This window comes from Chrysemys picta, chromosome 3, assembly GCF_011386835.1.
Source record: "Chrysemys picta bellii isolate R12L10 chromosome 3, ASM1138683v2, whole genome shotgun sequence".
NCBI lineage: Eukaryota > Metazoa > Chordata > Testudines > Emydidae > Chrysemys > Chrysemys picta.
Genome location: NC_088793.1, coordinates 159,133,617 through 159,148,609, shown reverse-complemented (window position 1 = coordinate 159,148,609; position 14,993 = coordinate 159,133,617). Strand labels below are relative to the sequence as shown.

General features: G+C 45.3%; 1 protein-coding gene across 1 annotated transcript in view; it reads left to right on the top strand.

Moving 5' to 3' along the window:
- Window positions 1-5,206: 5,206 nt before the first annotated feature.
- CAPN2 (calpain 2) overlaps window positions 5,207-14,993 on the top strand; it is a 54,449-nt gene continuing 44,662 nt past the window's right edge. The window contains exons 1-2 of the mRNA XM_065590630.1: window positions 5,207-5,620; window positions 9,049-9,118. Of these exons, the coding sequence (XP_065446702.1) occupies window positions 5,324-5,620; window positions 9,049-9,118 (367 nt within the window). The 5' untranslated portion in view covers window positions 5,207-5,323. The remainder of the gene's footprint in view (window positions 5,621-9,048; window positions 9,119-14,993) is intronic.

Sequence of the window (14,993 nt, the reverse complement as noted above, 5' to 3'; positions counted from 1 at the left end):
GTACTTAGATTTCCAGAAAGCTTTTGACAAGGTCCCTCACCAAAGGCTCTTATGTAAATTAAGCTGCCATGGGATAAAAGGGAAGGTCCTTTTATGGATTGAGAACTGGTTGAAAGACAGGGAACAAAGGGTAGGAATTAATGGTAAATTCTCAGAATGGAGAGGGGTAACTAGTGGTGTTCCCCAAGAGTCAGTCCTCAGACTGATCCTGTTCAACTTATTCATAAATGATCTGGAGAAAGGGGTAAACAGTGAGGTGGCAAAGTTTGCAGATGATACTAAACTGCTCAAGATAGTTAAGACCAAAGCAGACTGTGAAGAACTTCAAAAAGATCTCACAAAACTAAGTGATTGGGCAACAAAATGGCAAATGAAATTTAATGTGGATAAATGTAAAGTAATGCACATTGGAAAAAATAACCCCAACTATACATACAATATGATGGGGGCTAATTTAGCTACAACAAGCTGCCATGGGATAAAAGGGAAGGTCCTTTTATGGATTGAGAACTGGTTGAAAGACAGGGAACAAAGGGTAGGAATTAATGGTAAATTCTCAGAATGGAGAGGGGTAACTAGTGGTGTTCCCCAAGAGTCAGTCCTCAGACTGATCCTGTTCAACTTATTCATAAATGATCTGGAGAAAGGGGTAAACAGTGAGGTGGCAAAGTTTGCAGATGATACTAAACTGCTCAAGATAGTTAAGACCAAAGCAGACTGTGAAGAACTTCAAAAAGATCTCACAAAACTAAGTGATTGGGCAACAAAATGGCAAATGAAATTTAATGTGGATAAATGTAAAGTAATGCACATTGGAAAAAATAACCCCAACTATACATACAATATGATGGGGGCTAATTTAGCTACAACAAGTCAGGAAAAAGATCTTGGAGTCATCGTGGATAGTTCTCTGAAAATGTCCACGCAGTGTGCAGAGGCGGTCAAAAAAGCAAACAGGATGTTAGGAATCATTAAAAAGGGGATAGAGAATAAGACTGAGAATATATTATTGCCCTTATATAAATCGATGGTACGCCCTCATCTCAAATACTGCGTACAGATGTGGTCTCCTCATCTCAAAAAAGATATACTGGCACTAGAAAAGGTTCAGAAAAGGGCAACTAAAATGATTAAAGGTTTGGAACGGGTCCCATATGAGGAGAGATTAAAGAGGCTAGGACTCTTCAGCTTGGAAAAGAGGAGACTAAGGGGGGATATGATAGAGGTGTGACGTTGTGCAGTCTATATGGTTTTATAAAAATATAAGTGAATATAATGTAACTGGGATATGCTTCATGCAAAAGGTCTCCTGTAAGGTATCATTACAAAGCTCATAATCTACTGAGTGTGATCATCCTATTTGTAGAAATGTACCACTCTTGCATCTAAAACTAGAAATATAAAACATAACTCTAAGGGCCTATTGTAATTATGTAAAGTGTGGGCCATTAAGGGTGGTTTGGAATCTTGATGACTCCCATTGTCTGCAGATGGCTGTATTTACCTGTGAGTCTTCCTGTATATGTGTGTGCTGGCAAGTGAGTAATGAAGTCTTGCAGTGACATGTGATCATCTCACCTGAACTGGAATCCATCTTTAACCTGGTGCTTTTCCAGTGAGGGGGGGTGGAAATCCAGAGGGACAAAGGGTTCCCGCCTTATGCAAAAGATATATAAAGGGGTGGAAGAGAACAAGGGGAGGGAGGAGCCATCATGAAGAATCCCCTAGCTATCACCTGAGCTGCAACAAGAGCTGTACCAGGGGAAAGAATTGTGCCCAGGCCTGGAAGGTGTCCAGTCTGAGAAAAAACTTACTGAAGCATCTCTGAGGGTGAGATTATCTGTATTCAGTTTGATTAGGCATAGATTTGCGCATTTTATTTTATTTTGCTTGCTTTGTTTTGTCTGTTACTACTTGGAACCACTTAAATCCTATTTTCTGTATTTAATAAAATCACTTTTTATTTAGTAATTTACTCAGAGTATGTATTAATACCTGGGGGAGCAAACAGCTGTGCATATCTCTCTATCAGTGTTCTAGAGGGCAAACAATTTATGAGTTTGCCCTGCATAAGCTTTATGCAGGATAAAATGGATTTATCTGGGTTTAGACCCCATTGGGAGTTGGGCATCTGAGTGCTAGAGACAAACACACTTCTGTAAGCTGTTTTCAGGTAAACTTGCAGCTTTGGGACAAGTGATTCAGACCCTGGGTCTGTGATGGAGCAAGACAGGAGGGTCTGGCTCCGCAAGACAGGATGCTGGAGTCCTGAGCTGGCAGGGAAAACAGGAACAGGGGTAGTCTTGGCACATCAGGTGGCAGCTCCCAAGGGGGTTTCTGTGATCCAACCCATCACAAGAGGTATATAAAATGAGTGATGTGGAGAAAGTGGATAAGGAAAAGTTATTTACTTATTCCCATAATACAAGAACTACGGGTCATCAAATGAAATTAATAGGCAGCAGGTTTAAAACAAATAAAAGGAAGTTCTTCTTCATGCAGCGCACAGTCAACTGGTGGAACTCCTTACCTGAGGAGGTTGTGAAGGCTAGGACTATAACAGAGTTTAAAAGAGAACTGGATAAATTCATGGTGGTTAAGTCCATTAATGGCTATTAGCCAGGACGGGTAAGGAATGGTGTCCCTAGCCTCTGTCTGTCAGAGGGTGGAGATAGATGGCAGGAGAGAGATCACTTGATCATTGCCTGTTAGGTTCACTGCCTCTGGGGCACCTGGCATTGGCCACGGTCGGTAGACAGGATACTGGGCTAGATGGACCTTTGGTCTCACCCGGTACGGCCTTTCTTATGTTCTCATGTTGTAAGCCATTTTAACCCTTTCAGGGGTGATGTGGGATGAGTTCAGTCCATTGTCCATTCAGCTGTTCAGAAAAGGACAGTACCCACAAAACCCACTGTGCAGAGCATCTTCTTTGTGCTGGTTTTATACTGTTCCATAAAGCAGGCTGTGCCTGCTTCTGACTCAGAGCTTGTCTACACTTACAGCACTGCAGACAGTAGCACAGCTGCACCACTGTAGCACTTAGTGAAGACACTAGCTATGCTGAGGGGAGAGCTTCTCCCTGACAGGTGGTAGCTACGTTGCTGGGGGTTAGGTTGGTATAACTACCTCGCTATGGGGGGTGGATTTTCAGCTAATGTCCCATGTCAGGTGGCACCACTAGCAGCCACCGTCTTGAGAGTCAGAGTAGCTGAAGCCCTTCACTTATAACCACACTATATAGGGGACTAATAGTGTGTGGAAGGATGAACTGGGGTTAAAACACTATACAGGGATTCAGGCGAGCTGGGTTCAATTCCTGGCTCTGCCACAGACTTTCTGTGTGATCCTGGGCAAATTACTTACTTGCCCTGTGCCTCCATCTATAAAATGGGTGTAATAACACTTCCTTTCTCTGTTTAGATCAGCATTTCTCACATGCAGCCACCAGGGGCTTTTCTTGCTGCCACAGCCTTCTGGGTGGTTATTGGGGTGGGGGCAAAGCAGTGGCCCCTCTCTGGAGACACAAAAGCTGGAGGAGCAGGTAGCCAGTGAGTTCCCCACCTTCCCAAGGGTGGTGGGTCAGGCTTCATCCCTGGGGTGGCAGGTGGCAGATTCCAGCCCCAGAGCTTTGGGCTCCGTTCCCTGAGTTCATCACTTCTAGCCCCCACTGCTTCCCCTAGTGCCCCACTGCCCCTGGCTCCCGCTGTCTCCATACCCACCTCCCTATCCAGGGCTCAGTTTGTCCCTGGGATTGCCAGGGCTGAATAAGTCTGCCGCGAAAAGTGATATTTGTGTGTTAGTTAATATCACTTTTCACAGCAGACTTAGTAGCTAGCAAGTCTAAAAAAAACAAAAACCAAAAAAAGCAAAAGAAAAAGTAAAAAGACAAGAATGTGCAAAGCACCTTATTTGTGTTTCTATTCTGTTTAGGTCCAGTAGGAATAGAGACAACTGTACATTATTTTTATTATTGAGTCTGCTAAAAAAAAAAAACCCTACATAAATAAATGACAATGATTTGGACATGGATATGTGCATATTCATTTGTTTTTCCTAAAGTTAATTGAGTATTTTAGGAAAAATTGTCAGAGCAGCCACCAGCAAGAGCTGGTGGTTGCACTCTGAGGCCACCAAAAAATTTGTTGTGAGAACCCCTGGTTTAGACAGTAGGCTCTTCGGGGCAAGGACTGTGCCTAGGACAATGGGGCATCTGTTGGGATCTCGAGGTGACACTGTAATATAAATAATTAACAGTAACAGAGGTACTGTAGATATTTCTTGCTACCTGGAACTCCAGGAAAGGCAACAGAACAATGCAATGGGGAAAGGCCCGTGCCTGCCATTTGTACAGCTAATGTTCAGTTTGCTCCTCTTCCTGGGTATTTTGTACAGCATCAATAGAAAGTGTTTCAAGATTTAAGGATCCCCTCAAAATGTAGTTTGTCAAAGGGAAAGGTGATGATAATCCTCCAGAGCCTTAAATTCCAGAGATTCCCAAAGCAGGTTACAAAATATAAACATTGCATCACCCATTACTTTCAAATACAGCCAGTTTTGGAGTGGAGGAACTAAAGAGGAAATGCAGTAAAGAGAAGTTTTACATTCAGTACAGGCTGTACATTTATCCCCTTTAGTTTACAGGATAGAGGCCTGGGCTTTGGTGCCCAAAGGTTTGAGTTTTATTCCGTCTGACAGCCCAGGCCAGAGATCATGAGAAAGTGATGGGTATGGGATTTTTACTCCTATGGACCTCAGATACTCAGAAGAAGCTCCCCCTGACAGTCGGAGTGTATAACACACTGGCTAGGTGGGTCATGTCCCCTTCAAATGGCTGAGCCACACAGTGGTTAAGAGCTGATTCGTACCTGCTAAGCGGTCACCCCTTTAGTTCAAATGGCAGAGGTCTGTGCTTTGGAACAAAAAGGTCCCAGATTCTGTTCCCATGCTGGGAGCCAGTTTTTGTGTACTTCTGATCAAGGGAGGAGGCTGTTAAAAAACAAAAACAAAGAAAAGGACATCTGCTTAAGGGGGATAACAGGCATTGGACAGGCACATCCCAGTTAGGAGGAGTCCACCTTACTAAACAGGCAAGAATGGAACTATCAGTAACACTAGTTGACAGATGCTAACATCCAGGCACCGTGCATCACTGCCCACACTAGAGGGAAGCTGCAGCTTTAAGCACGAGCCACACCCAGCTTTTGCTGCAGATTTTTTTCCCCCTCTGATGATGATTCACCAGCTGTTCTGGCTCCCAATACTGCTGGTGCTGTTTACTTCAGGTTTCCTACGTCTCTGCTAAGCAGAGGTTTGCATTTTTATGTTACCTACAGGAAAGCAGACGGCAGCAAAACCCCAGCAGCAGCGGGAGGAGGCAAACATGTCTGGGATTGCAGCTAAATTAGCTAAGGAGAGGGAAACAGCCAGGGGCTTAGGCTCCAACGCAAAGGCGTTTAAGTACCTCAGTCAGGACTTTGAGACGCTGAGGAACGAGTGCCTTCAGGCAGGGAAACTCTTCCAGGATCCATCCTTCCCTGCGATTGCCTCTTCTCTGGGGTACAAGGAACTGGGACCAAACTCATACAAAACTCAGGGCATCACGTGGAAGAGACCAACGGTAAGAGACCTGCGTGATGGGCCCCATAGGCAGCAGGGAGGAGGGGGAGAGAAGGGGGCCAATGTAAAGCACAGGGCAAAGCCATGCCATTGTCAGGAATAGCTGTGCAGACTTGGCTGTGGGGGGTGGCTGCCGTGGTAAGGGTGGGCTTTCCCCTTGCCCCCATATCCAGGAGAAGTCCTGGGGGGAGGAAGATATTTCTAAACGAAAGAGTCAAAGGATACTTTCTATAAAAAACTAAACTGGATTTTTCAGTGCATCATGACAGCAGGAGAACTGCAGATGGGCCCAACCCCCCGATCTTAACCTCCAATCTCTGAATTTTAGGGAGGGATCTGCTCTGAATTTTGCATTAGGTCCTTCTCTTTACTAATGAGCCAAACCCAATCCCTGGGATGTGACTGCCCTAAAGTGGTTGGGGATTTGGATCAGGAGCTACATTTATTGGCTTGAGCCCATCTTTAGCAGGAAGAGAGATTAACTTACACCTGACTGGGTTATAGAAACTGTTACTCTTAAAGGGAGAGGGGGAAGTCGGGTGGATTGGAGGTCCCTGGCTAAGCAGGACTACCTGACAGCTGTTTAGCCAGGGAGGATGAATGCACTCTTTCCAAGCTCAGCACACACAGCAGTGAAAGCCTGTCTGTTGATTGAAAACTTTTCCCCTATCCCATAGAGAAGAAAAGACATTACTGGTTCCCAGAATAGCAGCACGCTGCTAATGGACCAAGGGGGGCACCTCCGAGCTGCATGGTGCTGTCATGCAGCCAAGACATGAGGGAGCACAAGCAGGAAGTTAATGGTTCAGTGATGTGTAACAGGCAAAGCTAAAAAATTCCAGCCGTTCAGTTTGGATTTATTCAAACCTCTTTGGTCTAGAAAACTAGCTGGAAGGTTTGTGGGAACTGTGGGAATTTCTGGGCTTGAAATGCTGAGGCACAAAATTGAACAGGAAGGTTAAGTGAAACTCTTTTTGAACGTCAAAGAGATTCAGTCCAGTTCAAGGGCCAGAGTCACCTGGTGTAAGGCCGGAGTAACTCCAGGGGAGTCAGGGGAGCTATATTGATACAAACTTGGGCCCTGATCTTCCTCTCACATCGATTTCATAGTTATGCCAGATATCTTGCTTATCTTGAGTTCGATACAGGAAATATTTTTACTTTTAAGACAGGAGCCAGTATTTAAGCCAGCCAGAGCCATGGCTGGTTTTCAGTGCAAAACTCCATGAAGGGCAAGACACAAGAATCTGCATTCACATTCCATTGCCCTCCCACTATGTTTTTCAGTTGAAGACAGCTTTTTTTTACATGTAATAGTGCCAGTGGGCTGTTATCAGCTGTTAGTTGACTTGTTTGTTTGCATTCCCAATCTACCTAACTAATTCAGCATGGTTTGTTCATATCAAACAGGTGTAAACAGGCATGAATTCATGTCCCAACTCTCACACCATCCCCACCCTGAGATCCACAGCCTACAGCTACACAGGTCTCTTGTGAAATATACCTGTCAAGTTTTGGAGTTGTTACAATGGATTCTGTCCCCATCACTACCTATTTCTTTTCTTTCTCTTCATCCTACTAATGTTGCTTGCTTCATTCTTCATTTTCCAAATCACGTGATAGTCTTTCCCCCTTTAATGTCCCTATTTACACCCCTTTCCTCTCCAAATATCCTTTCCTCTACTCTGACTGATACAGGAAGGTTATATTTTCCTGCCAGCTGTCTAGCATCCCTTACCACTTAGGCACTAAACAATCTTTTGTAGACTTATAGCTGAATAAAGCTAGTCAAAGCTTCACTCTGATTTCTGCACCCTTTGCAAAGAGCTACATTCATCCTTTGTGTAGTAGGAACTCCTTAGGGAGGAATTTGGCTCAAAGTGGCCCCAAGGAACATTGAAACAGCTCCAAAAACAAATGGAAAAATCCTTCAGGGGTAAGAGCCAAACAACTAGAGCCCAATCAATATGCTATTTTATGAAGGGGCTGGTCACCAAGGCTCTGTTTATTCAGGGAACCCGCTGTGGGGTGGCTGACACTGTACAAAGTTTTCTCTGCTGCTTATGTTTTGCCTTCGAGCCTACATCACCTCTGCAGACAAGCATGTTTGCTTTGGGTACCATTTTGATCTGTCACCACAGAAAGCTGCATTTCTTAGCACAGGGATGAGTTGTCCAAGACATGGAGGTTGTTCTATACAACATGCCACTCGGCCTTCATCCCTGGCAACGTAAAGCGGCTGGCGTTTACTCCGCAATTGCCAAGCACCCATTCAGATCCCAGCAGAGTCCTCTCAGCTGTTAATCCTTCCAAGGTAGATAGGAGTTCTCCGCAATTAACTGTCTCAAGGTCCTTCAAAGATTAGGCATTAAAATCTTGTATGTATAGGCCTCAAATTGTGCCTGTTGTAAAAACAGATATTTGCCCTGGTTTTCCTTGGCCATGATTTCCCTTCCCCATTGTTGTGCTGTGTTGGTACACTGGCCCCCTCGCCCAGCTCTGCTCCATTCTTGACACGGTGGTATCCTCTCTATGTAATGGTTTTGATATGCTTTGCAATGGAGGGGGCAACCATAATTAAGGGTACATTTTAGTCCTGGGTATTCTTAGTAAAAGTCATGGACAGATTATGGGCAGTAAATGAAAATTCATGGCCTGTGACCTGTCCATGACTTTTACTAAAAATACCCCTAACTAAAACTTGGGCCAGGGACCGCGGGTGCTCTGTGGGGGCAGGCTGCAGGTGCTGAGGGGGAGGTGGGTGGCAGCTCATGGCCCAGAACCCCCGCTGGTGCTGTGGGGGAGGGTTGGCGGAGCTGGCAGCCTCCCTACACAGCTCTGACTAGCATGTCCCTGCAGCTCCTAGGGGGAGGGGCAGCCGGGGGGGGCTCCGCGCACTGCTCCTGTCACAGTGCTGGCTCTGCAGCTCTCATTGGCTGGAACTGCAGCCAATGGGAGCTGTGTGGGCAGCACCTGCAGGCGGCGTGCTGAGCCCTCCTGGCTGCTCCGCCTAGGAGCCAGAACCATCTCCAGGTTTTTTGCCGCCCCAGGCGCGCGCGCACACACACACACACAAAAAAAAGGGGGGGGGGGCAGTAGAGTGCCGCCCCAAGCACATGTTTGGGAAGCTGGTGCCTAGAGCCGGCCCTGCTAGGAGCTTCAGGGACATGACGGTGGGAGCCTCCCCCCACCCGTAAGCACCATCATGCACCCCAACCCCCTGCACACACCCAAACTGCTGCTGCTGCAGAAGTCACAGAATCAATGACTTCTGTGACCTCCATGACAGACACGCAGTCTTAATCATAACACACCGTGGCTGCAAACATACAGAAACTAAAGTTGTCAGTAAGGAACAGACTTGGGATCTCTAGCATCTTAAGTACACTGCCTATCTATTTATTAAGTACTTTATGTATTTCATTCCAGGAGCTGTGTTCTAATCCCCAGTTTATTGTTGGAGGTGCCACCCGCACAGATATCTGCCAAGGAGCCTTGGGTAAGACAGAAATCACCTGTTTGATTTTCAGTTGTGGCACCTGTTAGTGTTTCATGATAGACTCTTAAATAACTGTTTAATTCTCTCTCCGGTTTCCACCCCCTTGCCTTTTGCCATCTCCCCTTGTATTGTTGATCATGTTTTATCTGACCTTCGTTGAAAGCTCCTCCAGATTGGATTTGGTTTTCTTTGTCCATTGTATGCAGCACCACTGTCTGAATTAATAATGATATGTGACAAGTGCCCAACGCTATTATGGTGGGTCCCATGTTTCTCCTTTGTGTGATGGGTCAGTGCGCCGCCTCTTGCCTCTATTCTTGAGTGTCAACAGCTCCGCTAGTGCCCTGGTGGGGAAGAGAAGGGGAGCAGTGAAGGGACCCAGGCCCACCTTCTACTCTGGGTCCCAACCCAAGGGCCCTATGGACAGCAGCTGAGCACTTGGAGCTGCAATTCTTTCCCCTAGGTTACCTCCCGTTCTGCCCCTTCAGCTTCTTCTCTGGCTTCTTACCCTCCCTCCCCTTGGGCAGGGTTTCTCTCAGTCCTCTGTGCCTGGGGAGTCCCTCTGCTCTGCTTGAGCCGTGTTTCCCTCCCCAGGTACTCTGATCCTCTGGTCAACAACACTGTTTCTCCGAACTACAATCAGCTCTCCTTCCCTCCTCCCACCTGCCTGAAGCAGGGGTTTTTATTAGGTCTCTGGCAGGGCCTTAATTGGCTCCAGGAGCTCTAATTAACCTGTAGTAACCTCTCCTCAGTCCACAGACTCTGATCATCCTGGGGCTTGTATATCTCCCATCAATTTCTCTCCTGCTGCCATCTGGCCCCACTGTATAACATACTACAGTTAATTTTCTATTCTATATAGGTTCTAATACCACGCTCATCACTGTAGTGTCTGAGCACCTTTCAGTAGTGCCTTAAGTGATGTGACTAATAGCTGCTGTGTGTGGTTTGTTCTCTTGTCCTCTCTGCAATGTGCAGTGGGCTGTTTTGTTTTGTTTTTTAATTGACAACTGTGCAGAGTGGATCTACTAGTCCTGCAGTTTAAAAAAAAAAAAAATCAGTGAGGAAGGAAATGTTATATGCAATTTCATGGGTACAGGAGCATTTCTGAGCATTCCCTTGGGAACTACTTCATAATGGACCTTCTAGTGTATTGACCCATTTTGATTTTAGAACACTATCAGATTGGGGCTCAGGGGCCTGGTGGCCTAGTATGGTCTCATCTTGACATTTCTTCCGCCGCAATATGTCTAAAATCCATCCTTTTCTTTCTGTCCAAAGAGTCAACACTCTCATCCAGCATCGCAACTCCAGTCATGACTGCTGTTATTTATTATGTGTATTGCCAGAGCACCTAGCAGCCCCAGTTACTGACCAGGTTCCCATTGTGCTAAGCACTGTAAAAACACAGAACAAAAAGATGATCCTTGCCCTGGAAAGCTTAATTCCTTCTGTTTGGCTGCCCTAACACCTGCATCACCTCCATGCTGCCAAGATCACCTTTTTTGTTTGTTGTGATGATCACATCACTCTCACACACATTCATCTGAGACCCTCCTCTAGCTCCCTGTTGCACTGCATAAAGTTCAAGCTTCTTGTCCTCGCCCTCTAGGCCCCTTAACTCTGCTCCTCCTTCTCCACTCTTGTCTCCTATTACATCGTCCCTTGCCACCTCTGCTTCAATCAACCCTGGCACTAACTGTTGTGGTCTCATCCCTCGAGCACACTGTGCAGTCTACCATGACTGGCATGTACTTTGTGCTTCAGAGCAAATATTGAGCGATTTAAAGCAGCCTTGCCCATGCGTGCCTGGCTGGACAGTATCTCATTTTAAAGATCTTGGCCTCTCTTTCCTTTGGTCACTTGTTTGGAATAGTCATATTTTTTTCAGTCTGACTGACTGACTAATTTTAAGTTGAAGGAGAACAACAAAACAAGAAAGAGAACAAAAGTCAGATCTCAAAATGGCAGCTGGCCCTGCACACAGGCAGGCTCCTGAGAAATTTAGACCTGTGCAGTACAGAGAAAACAAAAACATGAGCACATATACCATATCTCTGAACAAGCTTGTGTTAAGCTAAAACTAACACAAGGGAATGTATATCCATCCCTCCTGCTGTATATGTCTATTACTGGCTCATTCCTGAGCTGCCGGCCATTGAGTTTATGCAACTGCAGTTCCAACTGGTTCCAGGAGTAAAAAGTTCAAGATGAACCACGGAGCAAGGTGAAAGTCTAGGGAATGCCTATTCCAGGGAGGGGATCTAAATCCTGCAGTGAAAAATCTCAGTAATCTACTCCAGCCCCCAGGCAGTTAACACTGCTAGCGCTGAACTCACCAGAGGAGAGCTTCTAGGCCAGACTGCAGTACTGCGCTGGCTTGTGGTGTCAGGCAGGTGCTAGCAGGGGGAAGAATGCCCATATCCACAATGCTGCAGGAGAAAGAAATTGGTTAATGAGGGAGTAGATGATGAGGCTATAGGGTGTAATGTAGTCCTGATTTTTTTTTTATTTTATTTTTTTTAGTGCAGGAACTCTGCCCTGACTGGTGTGATCCCTTCCCCCCCAGCTCCTGGTGTGTTTCTGTAGAAAAGGCGCCCTCCATGGGGCGTGACCTCGCAAGTCCAGTGCATGTGAGGTCAGAAGTGCAGGAACACCTTTCCCACTGGTTCCCACCCCACTACTTTACTTAGCTGTAATACACTTCTCTATAGAGAACACTTTTTTGATTTCAGTTTAAAGTGATAAAATGCAACTAACTGAAGGGAAGACTCTGAGAATCATTGTTTAGTACAAAATACAAAGGGACGGGCATTCCCAATATTTGCTGTTGTGTTTTCGCCATTGTTTTTTCAGTTAGAATTGGCAAGCAATTAAAGGCCAAAAGCATTAAAGATCGCTTTTCATCAGAACGATGTGGAGGCAAGACACCCTTCATTGTTCATTTCAGATCCTACTGCTGCTGTTTTCAATTTATGGTTACAATTTTGCACTAATGAGGAAACGGGGTTTTGGTTCATTTCAGAAAGGAAACCGTTATACGTGGCAATCAGAGCGATTTCCTGCTAATAAATAAGTAAGGCACAATTTCTGTAAAGAGTCCTGAAAATCAGAAACCGTAGTTACATTGTGACAAACCTCTGGCCACCTATGGCGTCACAGTTATGATGACCATTCAGAAAGTCACCATTACAGCAGGGATAGAGAACTCCAAAACCACAAGATCCTACCTCTTAAATTGAAGGAGCATCTCTCTTATTTGCTCACAGTATGGAATGTATTGTTGAATAGTTCTAATTTTGTCCAGTACAGGGCAGTGACACACACAGTAGCCATTCATTACAATGTAAAATGTATAATACATTAGGTTCTCAAAAGCACCAAATATCTCCCCTTTAGGGTTAGTTTGTTTTTTCAGGAAAGGTGATTTTATTAATTATTATTATTATTTATTATTATACAATTCTTACAGTTCTGGTGACAATTGTATTTAGTTCAGCAACATCAGCTCGAACATTACTCAGCTATGGTATTTGGCTAAAAAAAACCCATCAAATGGGATGTAGTGACTCATTGTGGCAGAAGAGAGGAAACAATGGCCATTGCATAGAGGATGCTTATTCATTCTTTACAATTTTTTCAAAAGGAAGTCACCATGGTATCACAACACTGGAGCATACACAGCACGGTATCTCTCATCTGTGTTTAGACACACATGGCTCCTCCCTAGAAAAAAAGTTTGAAAAGTATAACAAAAATCAGATAGGGCAAAGTCACAAAATTAGATGTGTGTTTTCCTATGATGGGATTACTGAGTGTGTGTGTGTGTGAGTAACCCATCCATTCCCCTCACTTACTCAAACAAATTTAAAACCTGGAAATTGTAATGCCTTATCAAAAATCAGTCACTGTACTCCAAGTTTATTAGAGCATAAGCTTTCGTGGACTACAGCCCACTTCTTCGGATGCGTCCACGAACGCTTATGCTCTAATAAATTTGTTAGTCTCTAAGGTGCCACAAGTACTCCTGTTCTTTTTGCGGATACAGACTAACACGGTTGCTACTCTGAAACCTGTACTCCAAGTAATGATCATGTCTGCTAGTTGCTTCTGATGGGAAGCCCATCTAGGAGAAGAGGAGTATAACAGTGGACATCATAATGCAGTTTACCACTGTGACACTAAAGTATGTCATGTGGTGGCTACAAGTGTGTGGACTATCTTCACTTGATCAGCTGCATCCTGGGCTGGCTTGGTTGGTTGGTTTTTGACCCTTGCATGGGATGGGAAGTTCTTGGAATTATCTCATTTGCCACGGTGTATCCCATCCTGCAACTCCTGGTCTGCCGCATGCCAGTATGTTCAGGAGCATACGTGCTAGGTGCGGTGAGTATTGGGGGTAAATCCAAAAATCACATACACCAGGATTCAGAATGCTCAAACTTGTGTATGGACCCATCAGCCAATATTTTAAAAGGGCTTAGTGAATTCACAAGGGAGCAGCATTTGTAGCAACAGTCCTTCTCAGTGACTAATTAAGGTGCCTTGTTTGAAACAAGTGCAGAGGGTTCACACCAGGCACCTTAATTAAGTGTTCTGTGGGGGTGGGGTTATGGAGGGGTGCGGTGGCCAATAGGGTGCATATAGAGTACACAAGGAGCAACAGCCACTGTTCCAAGCTATAGGCTGGAAGAATGACAAAGAAAGGACTACATCACAGCCCTGTGACCTCCTCAAGTGTGTTGGAGGGACAGCCCTTGGAGTAAGTTAGAGCAGGCCCAGTGGCCTGTGGGCTGCTCCACAGTCCAGAATAGCTAGAGCACAAAGCCCTTTGGTCATTTCTCTTCCCATGCTCTTGGTCCACCCCCTCCCCTCTTCCTATGCCAGGAGCTGCAGGGAGGTAGGCTAGGACTGTGTATGCTCTGATGATCGGGAATCTCTTACCTAGAGGGACCGTTAATCTCTTCATAGCAGAAGACCAACATAAAGGAGCTACAGTGGGGGCCAGAATTTGGCCCTTGTCTTCATTTGTTTCTGTAAGGCCCATAAAATGTGTTTGGGTGCTCAGCATTAATAGCTTTATAATAATATTTGTGAGGGATCTCGGAGTCACCTTGTTACCCCCTGCCTGCAACGTGAGGGAGTCTTGCTGGTGGTAGCTGGGTGTCAGCTGCCTACCACTACCACCCTTTCAGGCACTCTCCTCTGGACTATGCCAAGCCTGTCCCTGCCTTCAGGTTAACAGTAGGTGCACTCCAGTCCCTGAGCCCCTTGAAGCATTCCCCTGTGATGTCCAGTCCCTGATACCGGAACTCACAGAAATCTCAGATCCTCTGCCCCAAAAGGAGCGGTGTGCCTCAGTTTACCAGTTTTACCTTAAAGCTCTGTCCCTGTAAAATGTACAGCACTTAAATAACCCTCCTCTTCTTTCTCTACAAGAAAGAATAGAGATAGCAGAGAGTGGCAGAAACAAATGGTTACACTACAAAACAAAAATCAGAAAATGCAAACTAGGGCCTACACTTATTAATAGTTACTTTATTAGACAGGAAAGGTAGGTTTCCCCTGCAAAGTTCAGTCTGTTGCAGAACTGGCTGGCTTCACAGAAACCAGAATCCAGACTTTCACAAAAAACATCCCCGCTCCACAAGCTTCATCAGTGAATGGATACAGCCTGCCTCTCCCCGACTTCTATTATGCTGAAAAATCTTTTGTTTCTATTCATAGACAGGGCCATCCCCTGTCTGTTCTTGTAATGTTCCTCTTTTACCTCCAAGTAGTTTCCATTGTTTGCAGTTGACTCTGATAGTTTTCCATTGTTAGTCTTGGGATGCAGCAATGCTAGACAATTAAGCCTTGTATTATATCATTGGCT